General features: G+C 48.3%; 1 protein-coding gene across 3 annotated transcripts in view; it reads left to right on the forward strand.

The window, feature by feature from the left end:
* The window catches only part of llgl1 (LLGL scribble cell polarity complex component 1), a 183,156-nt gene that overhangs the window by 86,383 nt on the left and 83,415 nt on the right, over window positions 1-13,358 (forward strand). For all 3 annotated transcript variants that reach the window (XM_071390588.1, XM_071390575.1, XM_071390583.1), the window contains exons 13-16: window positions 5,477-5,581; window positions 6,003-6,295; window positions 6,471-6,621; window positions 7,907-8,045. In XM_071390588.1, the coding sequence (XP_071246689.1) occupies window positions 5,477-5,581; window positions 6,003-6,295; window positions 6,471-6,621; window positions 7,907-8,045 (688 nt within the window). The remainder of the gene's footprint in view (window positions 1-5,476; window positions 5,582-6,002; window positions 6,296-6,470; window positions 6,622-7,906; window positions 8,046-13,358) is intronic.

The following is a 13,358-nucleotide window of genomic DNA, read 5'->3' on the forward strand; positions in this document are numbered from 1 at the left end:
TCATGGGGTATTGTGTCGTCATGGGGTATTGAGTCGTCATGGGGTATTGAGTCGTCATGGGGTATTGAGTCGTCATGGGGTATTGAGTCGTCGCGGGGTATTGAGTCGTCGCGGGGTATTGAGTCGTCGCGGGGTATTGAGTCGTCGCGGGGTATTGAGTCGTCGCGGGGTATTGAGTCGTCGCGGGGTATTGAGTCGTCGCGGGGTATTGAGTCGTCGCGGGGTATTGAGTCGTCGCGGGGTATTGAGTCGTCGCGGGGTATTGAGTCATTATGAAGTATTGAGTCAGTCATTATGGGTATTGTGTCATGATGATGATGGTGTGTGTTCCAGGTGGGCTGTTTTGATCCGTATAGTGATGATGATGATGATGATGATGGTGTGTGTTCCAGGTGGGCTGTTTTGATCCGTATAGTGATGATGATGATGATGGTGTGTGTTCTAGGTGGGCTGTTTTGATCCGTATAGTGATGATGATGATGATGATGGTGTGTGTTCCAGGTGGGCTGTTTTGATCCGTACAGTGATGATGATGATGATGATGATGATGGTGTGTGTTCCAGGTGGGCTGTTTTGATCCGTATAGTGATGATGATGATGATGTGTGTTCCAGGTGGGCTGTTTTGATCCGTATAGTGATGATGATGATGATGGTGTGTGTTCCAGGTGGGCTGTTTTGATCCGTATAGTGATGATGATGATGATGGTGTGTGTTCTAGGTGGGCTGTTTTGATCCGTATAGTGATGATGATGATGATGATGATGGTGTGTGTTCCAGGTGGGCTGTTTTGATCCGTATAGTGATGATGATGATGATGGTGTGTGTTCCAGGTGGGCTGTTTTGATCCGTATAGTGATGATGATGATGATGATGATGATGGTGTGTGTTCCAGGTGGGCTGTTTTGATCCGTATAGTGATGATGATGATGATGATGGTGTGTGTTCCAGGTGGGCTGTTTTGATCCCTATAGTGATGATGATGATGATGATGATGGTGTGTTCCAGGTGGGCTGTTTTGATCCGTATAGTGATGATGATGATGATGATGGTGTGTGTTCCAGGTGGGCTGTTTTGATCCGTATAGTGATGATGATGATGATGATGGTGTGTGTTCCAGGTGGGCTGTTTTGATCCGTATAGTGATGATGATGATGATGGTGTGTGTTCCAGGTGGGCTGTTTTGATCCGTATAGTGATGATGATGATGATGATGGTGTGTGTTCCAGGTGGGCTGTTTTGATCCGTATAGTGATGATGGTGATGATGATGATGGTGTATGTTCCAGGTCGGCTGTTTTGATCCGTATAGTGATGATGATGATGATGCTGATGGTGTGTGTTCCAGGTGGGCTGTTTTGATCCCTATAGTGATGATGGTCTGTGTTCCAGGTGGGCTGTTTTGATCCGTATAGTGATGATGATGATGGTGTGTGTTCCAGGTGGGCTGTTTTGATCCGTATAGTGATGATGATGATGATGATGGTGTGTGTTCCAGGTGGGCTGTTTTGATCCGTATAGTGATGATGATGATGATGGTGTGTGTTCCAGGTGGGCTGTTTTGATCCGTATAGTGATAATGATGATGATGATGGTGTGTGTTCCAGGTGGGCTGTTTTGATCCGTATAGTGATGATGATGATGATGATGGTGTGTGTTCCAGGTGGGCTGTTTTGATCCGTATAGTGATGATGATGATGATGATGGTGTGTGTTCCAGGTGGGCTGTTTTGATCCGTATAGTGATGATGATGATGATGGTGTGTGTTCCAGGTGGGATGTTTTGATCCGTATAGTGATGATGATGATGATGATGGTGTGTGTTCCAGGTGGGCTGTTTTGATCCGTATAGTGATGATGATGATGATGATGGTGTGTGTTCTAGGTGGGCTGTTTTGATCCGTATAGTGATGATGATGATGATGGTGTGTGTTCCAGGTGGGCTGTTTTGATCCGTATAGTGATGATGATGATGATGTTGTGTGTTCCAGGTGGGCTGTTTTGATCCGTATAGTAGTGATGATGATGGTGTGTGTTCCAGGTGGGCTGTTTTGATCCGTATAGTGATGATGATGATGATGATGATGGTGTGTGTTCCAGGTGGGCTGTTTTGATCCGTATAGTGATGGTGATGATGATGATGATGATGATGATGATGGTGTGTGTTCCAGGTGGGCTGTTTTGATCCGTATAGTGATGATGATGATGGTGTGTGTTCTAGGTGGGCTGTTTTGATCCGTATAGTGATGATGATGATGATGGTGTGTGTTCCAGGTGGGCTGTTTTGATGATGATGATGATGATGGTGTGTGTTCCAGGTGGGCTGTTTTGACCCGTATAGTGATGATGATGATGGTGTGTGTTCCAGGTGGGCTGTTTTGGTCCGTATAGTGATGATGATGATGAAGGTGTGTGTTCCAGGTGGCTGTTTTGACCCGTATAGTGATGATGATGATGATGGTGTGTGTTCCAGGTGGGCTGTTTTGATCCGTATAGTGATGATGATGATGATGTGTGTTCCAGGTGGCTGTTTTGATCCGTATAGTGATGATGATGATGATGATGATGATGTGTGTTCCAGGTGGGCTGTTTTGATCCATATAGTGATGATGATGATGATGATGATGGTGTGTGTTCCAGGTGGGCTGTTTTGATCCGTATAGTGATGATGATGATGATGATGGTGTGTGTTCCAGGTGGGCTGTTTTGATCCGTATAGTGATGATGATGATGGTGATGATGATGATGATGATGATGGTGGTGTGTGTTCCAGGTGGGCTGTTTTGATCCGTATAGTGATGATGATGATGGTGTGTGTTCCAGGTGGGCTGTTTTGATCCGTATAGTGATGATGATGATGATGATGATGGTGTGTGTTCCAGGTGGGCTGTTTTGATCCGTATAGTGATGATGATGATGATGGTGTGTGTTCCAGGTGGGCTGTTTTGATCCGTATAGTGATGATGATGATGGTGTGTGTTCCAGGTGGGCTGTTTTGATCCGTATAGTGATGATGATGATGGTGTGTGTTCTAGGTGGGCTGTTTTGATCCGTATAGTGATGATGATGATGGTGTGTGTTCCAGGTGGGCTGTTTCGATCTGTATAGTGATGATGATGGTGATGATGATGGTGTGTGTTCCAGGTGGGCTGTTTTGATCCGTATAGTGATGATGATGATGATGGTGTGTGTTCCAGGTGGGCTGTTTTGACCCGTATAGTGATGATGATGATGATGGTGTGTGTTCCAGGTGGGCTGTTTTGATCTGTATAGTGATGATGATGATGGTGTGTGTTCCAGGTGGGCTGTTTTGATCCGTATAGTGATGATGATGATGATGATGATGATGATGGTGTGTTCCAGGTGGGCTGTTTTGATCCGTATAGTGATGATGATGATGGTGTGTGTTTGAGGTGGGCTGTTTTGATCCGTATAGTGATGATGATGATGATGGTGTGTGTTCCAGGTGGGCTGTTTTGACCCGTATAGTGATGATGATGATGGTGTGTGTTCCAGGTGGGCTGTTTTGATCCGTATAGTGATGATGATGATGATGATGGTGTGTGTTCCAGGTAGGCTGTTTTGATCCGTATAGTGATGATGATGATGATGGTGTGTGTTCCAGGTGGGCTGTTTTGATGATGATGATGATGGTGTGTGTTCCAGGTGGGCTGTTTTGACCCGTATAGTGATGATGATGATGGTCTGTGTTCCAGGTGGGCTGTTTTGATCCGTATAGTGATGATGATGATGGTGTGTGTTCCAGGTGGGCTGTTTTGACCCGTATAGTGATGATGATGATGATGATGATGATGATGGTGTGTGTTCCAGGTGGGCTGTTTTGATCCGTATAGTGATGATGATGATGATGATGGTGTGTGTTCCAGGTGGGCTGTTTTGATCCGTATAGTGATGATGATGATGATGGTGTGTGTTCCAGGTGGGCTGTTTTGATCCGTATAGTGATGATGATGATGATGATGATGGTGTGTGTTCCAGGTGGGCTGTTTTGATCCGTATAGTGATGATGATGATGATGATGGTGTGTGTTCCAGGTGGGCTGTTTTGATCCGTATAGTGATGATGATGATGATGGTGTGTGTTCCAGGTGGGCTGTTTTGATCCGTATAGTGATGATGATGATGATGATGGTGTGTGTTCCAGGTGGGCTGTTTTGATCCGTATAGTGATGATGATGATGGTGTGTGTTCCAGGTGGGCTGTTTTGATCCGTATAGTGATGATGATGATGGTGTGTGTTCCAGGTGGGCTGTTTTGATCCGTATAGTGATGATGATGATGATGATGATGTGTGTTCCAGGTGGGCTGTTTTGATCCGTATAGTGATGATGATGATGGTGTGTGTTCCAGGTGGGCTGTTTTGATCCGTATAGTGATGATGATGATGATAATGATGGTGTGTGTACCAGGTGTGCTGTTTTGATCCGTATAGTGATGATGATGATGATGATGGTGTGTGTTCTAGGTGGGCTGTTTTGATCCGTATAGTGATGATGATGATGATGATGGTGATGATGATGATGGTGGTGTGTGTTCCAGGTGGGCTGTTTTGATCCGTATAGTGATGATGATGATGATGATGGTGTGTGTTCCAGGTGGCTGTTTTGATCCGTATAGTGATGATGATGATGATGATGGTGTGTGTTCCAGGTGGGCTGTTTTGACCCGTATAGTGATGATGATGATGGTGTGTGTTCCAGGTGGGCTGTTTTGATCCGTATAGTGATGATGATGATGATGATGATGGTGTTTGTTCCAGGTGGGCTGTTTTGATCCGTATAGTGATGATGATGATGATGATGGTGTGTGTTCCAGGTGGGCTGTTTTGATCCGTATAGTGATGATGGTGTGTGTTCCAGGTGGGCTGTTTTGATCCGTATAGTGATGATGATGATGATGGTGTGTGTTCCAGGTGGGCTGTTTTGACCCGTATAGTGATGATGATGATGATGATGGTGTGTGTTCCAGGTGGGCTGTTTTGATCCGTATAGTGATGATGATGATGATGGTGTGTGTTCCAGGTGGGCTGTTTTGATCCGTATAGTGATGATGATGATGATGATGGTGTGTGTTCCAGGTGGGCTGTTTTGATCCGTATAGTGATGATGATGATGGTGTGTGTTCCAGGTAGGCTGTTTTGATCCGTATAGTGATGATGATGATGATGGTGTGTGTTCCAGGTGGGCTGTTTTGACCCGTATAGTGATGATGATGATGGTGTGTGTTCCAGGTGGGCTGTTTTGATCCGTATAGTGATGATGATGATGATGGTGTGTGTTCCAGGTGGGCTGTTTTGATCCGTATAGTGATGATGATGATAATGATGATGATGATGGTGTGTGTTCCAGGTGGGCTGTTTCGATCCGTATAGTGATGATGATGATGATGATGGTGTGTGTTCCAGGTGGGCTGTTTCGATCCGTATAGTGATGATGATGATGATGATGGTGTGTGTTCCAGGTGGGCTGTTTCGATCCGTATAGTGATGATCCTCGTCTCGGGATCCAGAAGATCAGTCTGTGTAAATACAGCTGTAGACTGGTGGTGGCTGGGACCGCTGGACAGGTACACACACACACACACACACACACACACACACACACACACACACACACAGCTGTAGACTGGTGGTGGCCGGGACCGCTGGACAGGTACACACACACACACACACACACACACACACACACACACACACACACACACACACACAGCTGTAGACTGGTGGTGGCCGGGACCGCTGGACAGGTACACACACACACACAGAGAACTGTGTTTGTGTAATTGGACACTCCTCTTCTTCTTGAGAGCTCTGTCAATAAAATCTAAGTGTCTGTCTCTGTGTGTGTGTCTCTCTGTCTCTGTGTGTGTGTCTGTCTCTCTGTCTCTGTGTGTGTGTGTGTGTGTGTGTGTGTCTGTCTGTCTGTCTGTGTCTGTGTGTGTCTGTGTGTGTGTATCTCTGTGTGTCTCTGTGTGTCTATGTCTCCAGGTGATCGTGCTGGGTCTGAGTGATGAGCGGTCGGATCACACGGTCCACGTCTCCACGGTCGACCTGCTTCAGGACCGAGAGGGGTTCACCTGGAAGGGCCATGATAGGCTGGAGCCCCGAGCCAGCCCCGCCCCCTTCCCTCCAGGCTTCCAACCATTGGTCATGGTGCAGGCCCTCCCCCCAGCCTCTGTTACCGCCGTGATGCTGCATGCGGAGTGGAACCTCGTAGCGTTCGGGACGAGTCACGGCTTCGGACTGTTTGACTACCACAGACGCACTGCTGTTCTGGCCAGGTACACACACACACACACACACACACACACACACACACACACACACACACACACACACACATACATGACTGTACTGGCCAGGTACACACACACACAGACACACACACTGTTCTGTCTCTCTCTTGTCTCCAGGTGTCCCCTCTGGTGTGTTGTTAAGCTGTTCTCTTGTCTCCAGGTGTACCCTGCACCCTAACGACTCCCTAGCGATGGAGGGACCTCTCAGCAGAGTGAAGAGTCTGAAGAAGTCTCTCAGACAGAGCTTCAGACGCATCCGGAAGAGTCGAGTGTCTGGGAAGAAACGCCCCGTCCCCACCCCTACCAGCAAGGTAGGACACCCCCTGGACAGGACACCCCTACCAGCAAGGTAGGACACCCCCTGGACAGGACACCCCTACCAGCAAGGTAGGACACCCCCTGGACAGGACACCCCTACCAGCAAGGTAGGACACCCCCTGGACAGGACACCCCTACCAGCAAGGTAACACACACAGTGAGACGGCTTGATGTACAGGACACCCCTACCAGCAAGGTAACACACGCAGTGAGACGGCTTGATGTACAGGACACCCCTACCAGCAAGGTAACGCACACAGTGAGACGGCTTGATGTACAGGACACCCCTACCAGCAAGGTAACACACACAGTGAGACAGGACACCCCTACCAGCAAGGTAACACACGCAGTGAGACAGCTTGATGTACAGGACACCCCTACCAGCAAGGTAACACACGCAGTGAGACGGCTTGATGTACAGGACACCCCTACCAGCAAGGTAACACACACAGTGAGACGGCTTGATGTACAGGACACCCCCTGGACAGGACACCCCTACCAGCAAGGTAACACACACAGTGAGACGGCTTGATGTACAGGACACCCCTACCAGCAAGGTAACGTACGCAGTGAGACGGCTTGATGTACAGGACACCCCTACCAGCAAGGTAACACACGCAGTGAGACGGCTTGATGTACAGGACACCCCTACCAGCAAGGTAACACACGCAGTGAGACGGCTTGATGTACAGGACACCCCTACCAGCAAGGTAACACACGCAGTGAGACAGCTTGATGTACAGTACACCCCCTGGACAGGACACTAGTGATGTACAGACCATGTTAGTGCTCATGTTGTCTAGACCTTTAGTGACTGTAGCTGTGTCACTGACACAGCTACAGTGTGTTTTTTCGTTGCCAATGTTTACTGTCGTAACAACCGGGGGACGTTCGTAAAATTCATAAATGATTTGTGCGCTCCGGCGCTCTCAAACCAGAGGGCTCTGGTGTGATGTACAGGACACCCCCTGGACAGGACACTAGTCTATATCCTGTTTCTGTAGTGACAGCTTGATGTGCAGGACAAACCAGAGGGCTCTGGTGTGAATTTCCCAACGCACCCTGGATGTTGAGAATGAGCATCATGATGGATCTACATGACACTACGGCAGCCATGTTTGCCCAACATTATATGGGGAATATTTAAATAATGATATATCAGTGAATGTCTAGAATTCAAACAGTACTTGTATTGTATTTGATTCTCACAGTGCATCCAATGAGTGTGACATAACGCCCAGTGTGACATTGGTGTGACATCACTTCCTGTGTGTGTAGATCCAGGAAGCCAACGCAGCGCTAGCTGACCAGGAGGAAGTAGCTCCGGTGCAGAGGAGGATCGAACCGAGATCAGCTGACGACTCTCTATCAGGAGTGGTGCGATGTCTCTGTTTCGCTGATACGTACCTTAGAGACGGTAGGATTCTGTCTGATACCTACCTTAGAGACGGTAGGATTCTGTCTGATACCTACCTTAGAGACGGTAGGATTCTGTCTGGTACCTACCTTAGAGACGGTAGGATTCTGTCTGATACCTACCTTAGAGACGGTAGGATTCTGTCTGATACCTACCTTAGAGACGGTAGGATTCTGTCTGATACCTACCTTAGAGACGGTAGGATTCTGTCTGATACCTACCTTAGAGACGGTAGGATTCTGTCTGGTACCTACCTTAGAGACGGTAGGATTCTGTCTGGTACCTACCTTAGAGAAGGTATGATTCTGTCTGATACCTACCTTAGAGACGGTAGGATTCTGTCTGTCTGATACCTACCTTAGAGACGGTAGGATTCTGTCTGTCTGATACCTACCTTAGAGACGGTATGATTCTGTCTGTCTGATACCTACCTTAGAGACGGTATGATTCTGTCTGTCTGATACCTACCTTAGAGACGGTATGATTCTGTCTGTCTGATACCTACCTTAGAGACGGTAGGATTCTGTCTGATACCTACCTTAGAGACGGTATGATTCTGTCTGATACCTACCTTAGAGACGGTATGATTCTGTCTGATACCTACCTTAGAGACGGTATGATTCTGTCTGATACCTACCTTAGAGACGGTAGGATTCTGTCTGATACCTACCTTAGAGACAGTATGATTCTGTCTGTCTGATACCTACCTTAGAGACGGTAGGATTCTGTCTGATACCTACCTTAGAGACGGTATGATTCTGTCTGTCTGATACCTACCTTAGAGACGGTATGATTCTGTCTGATACCTACATTTACATTACATTTAAGTCATTTAGCAGACGCTCTTATCCAGAGCGACTTACAAATTGGTGCATTCACCTTATGATGTCCAGTGGAACAACCACTTTACAATAGTGCATCTAACTCTTTTAAGGGGGAGGGGGGGGGTTAGAATGATTACTTTATCCTATCCTAGGTATTCCTTAAAGAGGTGGGGTTTCAGGTGTCTCCGGAAGGTGGTGATTGACTCCGCTGACCTGGCGTCGTGAGGGAGTTTGTTCCACCATTGGGGTGCCAGAGCAGCGAACAGTTTTGACTGGGCTGAGCGGGAACTGTACTTCCTCAGAGGTAGGGAGGCGAGCAGGCCAGAGGTGGATGAACGCAGTGCCCTTGTTTGGGTGTAGGGCCTGATCAGAGCCTGAAGGTACGGAGGTGCCGTTCCCCTCACAGCTCCGTAGGCAAGCACCATGGTCTTGTAGCGGATGCGAGCTTCAACTGGAAGCCAGTGGAGAGAGCGGGGTGACGTGAGAGAACTTGGGAAGGTTGAACACCAGACGGGCTGCGGCGTTCTGGATGAGTTGTAGGGGTTTAATAGCACAGGCAGGGAGCCCAGCCAACAGCGAGTTGCAGTAATCCAGACGGGAGATGACAAGTGCCTGGATTAGGACCTGCGCCGCTACCTGTGTGAGGCAGGGTCGTACTCTGCGAATGTTGTAGAGCATGAACCTACAGGAACGGGTCACCGCCTTGATGTGAGTTGAGAACGACAGGGTGTTGTCCAGGATCACGCCAAGGTTCTTAGCACTCTGGGAGGAGGACACAATGGAGTTGTCAACCGTGATGGCGAGATCATGGAACGGGCAGTCCTTCCCCGGGAGGAAGAGCAGCTCCGTCTTGCCGAGGTTCAGCTTGAGGTGGTGATCCGTCATCCACACTGATATGTCTGCCAGACATGCAGAGATGCGATTCGCCACCTGGTTATCAGAGGGGGGAAAGGAGAAGATTAATTGTGTGTCGTCTGCATAGCAATGATAGGAGAGACCATGTGAGGATATGACAGAGCCAAGTGACTTGGTGTATAGCGAGAATAGGAGAGGGCCTAGAACAGAGCCCTGGGGGACACCAGTGGTGAGAGCACGTGGTGCGGAGACAGATTCTCGCCACGCCACCTGGTAGGAGCGACCTGTCAGGTAGGACGCAATCCAAGCGTGGGCCGCGCCGGAGATGCCCAGCTCGGAGAGGGTGGAGAGGAGGATCTGATGGTTCACAGTATCAAAGGCAGCCGATAGGTCTAGAAGGATGAGAGCAGAGGAGAGAGAGTTAGCTTTAGCAGTGCGGAGCGCCTCCGTGACACAGAGAAGAGCAGTCTCAGTTGAATGACTAGTCTTGAAACCTGACTGATTTGGATCAAGAAGGTCATTCTGAGAGAGATAGCAGGAGAGCTGGCCAAGGACGGCACGTTCAAGAGTTTTGGAGAGAAAAGAAAGAAGGGATACTGGTCTGTAGTTGTTGACATCGGAGGGATCGAGTGTAGGTTTTTTCAGAAGGGGTGCAACTCTCGCTCTCTTGAAGACGGAAGGGACGTAGCCAGCGGTCAAGGATGAGTTGATGAGCGAGGTAAGGGAGAAGGTCTCCGGAAATGGTCTGGAGAAGAGAGGAGGGGATAGGGTCAAGCGGGCAGGTTGTTGGGCGGCCGGCCGTCACAAGACGCGAGATTTCATCTGGAGAGAGAGGGGAGAAAGAGGTCAAAGCACAGGGTAGGGCAGTGTGAGCAGAACCAGCGGTGTCGTTTGACTTAGCAAACGAGGATCGGATGTCGTCGACCTTCTTTTCAAAATGGTTGACGAAGTCATCTGCAGAGAGGGAGGAGGGGGGAGGAAGGGGAGGAGGATTCAGGAGGGAGGAGAAGGTGGCAAAGAGCTTCCTAGGGTTATAGGCAGATGCTTGGAATTTAGAGTGGTAGAAAGTGGCTTTAGCAGCAGAGACAGAAGAGGAGAATGTAGAGAGGAGGGAGTGAAAGGATGCCAGGTCCGCAGGGAGGCGAGTTTTCCTCCATTTCTGCTCGGCTGCCCGGAGCCCTGTTCTGTGAGCTCGCAGTGAGTCGTCGAGCCACGGAGCAGGAGGGGAGGACCGAGCCGGCCTGGAGGATAGGGGACATAGAGAGTCAAAGGATGCAGAAAGGGAGGAGAGGAGGGTTGAGGAGGCAGAATCAGGAGATAGGTTTGAGCAGAGGGAAGAGATGATAGGATGGAAGAGGAGAGAGTAGCGGGGGAGAGAGAGCGAAGGTTGGGACGGCGCGATACCATCCGAGTAGGGGCAGTGTGGGAAGTGTTGGATGAGAGCGAGAGGGAAAAGGATACAAGGTAGTGGTCGGAGACTTGGAGGGGAGTTGCAATGAGATTAGTGGAAGAACAGCATCTAGTAAAGATGAGGTCAAGCGTATTGCCTGCCTTGTGAGTAGGGGGGGAAGGTGAGAGGGTGAGGTCAAAAGAGGAGAGGAGTGGAAAGAAGGAGGCAGAGAGGAATGAGTCAAAGGTAGACGTGGGGAGGTTAAAGTCACCCAGAACTGTGAGAGGTGAGCCATCCTCAGGAAAGGAACTTATCAGGGCGTCAAGCTCATTGATGAACTCTCCAAGGGAACCTGGAGGGCGATAAATGATAAGGATGTTAAGCTTGAAAGGGCTGGTAACTGTGACAGCATGGAATTCAAAGGAGGCGATAGACAGATGGGTCAGGGGAGAAAGAGAGAATGTCCACTTGGGAGAGATGAGGATCCCAGTGCCACCACCCCGCTGACCAGAAGCTCTCGGGGTGTGCGAGAACACGTGGGCAGACGAGGAGAGAGCAGTAGGAGTAGCAGTGTTATCTGTGGTAATCCATGTTTCCGTCAGTGCCAAGAAGTCGAGGGACTGGAGGGAAGCATAGGCTGAGATGAACTCTGCCTTGTTGGCCGCAGATCGGCAGTTCCAGAGGCTGCCTGAGACCTGGAACTCCACGTGGGTCGTGCGCGCTGGGACCACCAGGTTAGAGTGGCAGCGGCCACGCGGTGTGAAGCGTTTGTATGGTCTGTGCAGAGAGGAGAGAAGAGGGATAGACAGACACATAGTTGACAGGCTACAGAAGAGGCTACGCTAATGCAAAGGAGATTAGAATGACAAGTGGACTACACGTCTCGAATGTTCAGAAAGTTAAGCTTACGTTGCAAAAATAAAATATATTAAAAAATATATATCTTATTGACTAAAATGATATAGTACTGCTGGCTGGTGAAGTAGGCTGGCTAGCAGTGGCTGCGTTGTTGACTTTGTTTGAAAGTGTAGCTGGCTAGGTAACCTCTAACTGGCTAGGTAACCTCGACAATTTCTCTAAATTTCTCTAAACTACACAATTATCTTGGATACAAGGACAGCAAAGACAACTATGTAGCTAGCTAACACTACGCTAATCAAGTCGCTAATCAGAATCATACCTACCTTAGAGACGGTATGATTCTGTCTGATACCTACCTTAGAGACGGTAGGATTCTGTCTGATACCTACCTTAGAGACGGTATGATTCTGTCTGATACCTACCTTAGAGACGGTAGGATTCTGTCTGATACCTACCTTAGAGACGGTAGGATTCTGTCTGATACCTACCTTAGAGACGGTAGGATTCTGTCTGATACCTACCTTAGAGACGGTAGGATTCTGTCTGATACCTACCTTAGAGACGGTATGATTCTGTCTGATACCTACCTTAGAGACGGTATGATTCTGTCTGTCTGATACAGTTGAAGTCGGAAGTTTACACACACTTAGGTTGGATTCATTAAAACTCGTTTTTCAACCACTCCACATATTTCTTGTTAACAAACTATAGTTTTGGCAAGTCGGTTAGGACATCTACTTTGTACATGACACAAGTAATTTTCCCAACAATTGTTTACAGACAGATTATTTCACTTATAATTCACTGTATCACAATTCCAGTGGTTCAGAAGTTTACATACACTAAGTTGACTGTGCCTTTAAACAGCTTGGGAAATTCCAGAAAATTATGTTATGGCTTTAGAAGCTTCTGATAGGCTAATATACATAATTTGAGTCAATTGTAGGTGTACCTGTGGATGTATTTCAAGGCCTACCTTCAAACTCAGTGCCTCTTTGCTTGACATCATGGGAAAATCAAAAGAAATCAGCCTAGACCTCAGAAAAACATTTGTAGACCTCCAAGTCTGGTTCATCCTTGGGAGCAATTTCCAAATGCCTGAAGGTACCACGTTTATCTGTACAAACAATAGTACGCAAGTATAAACACCATGGGACCCCGCAGCCGTCATACTGCTCAGGAAGGAGACGCGTTCTGTCTCCTAGAGATGAACGTACTTTGGTGCGAAAAGTGCAAATCAATTCCAGAACAACAGCAAAGGACCTTGTGAAGATGCTGGAGGAAACAGGTACAAAAGTATCTATATCCACAGTAAAATGAGTCCTATATCGACATAACCTGAAAAGGCCGCTCAGCAAGGACGAAGCCACTGCTCCAAAACCG

This window comes from Salvelinus alpinus, chromosome 1 (genome assembly GCF_045679555.1).
Source record: "Salvelinus alpinus chromosome 1, SLU_Salpinus.1, whole genome shotgun sequence".
Taxonomy (NCBI): domain Eukaryota; kingdom Metazoa; phylum Chordata; class Actinopteri; order Salmoniformes; family Salmonidae; genus Salvelinus; species Salvelinus alpinus.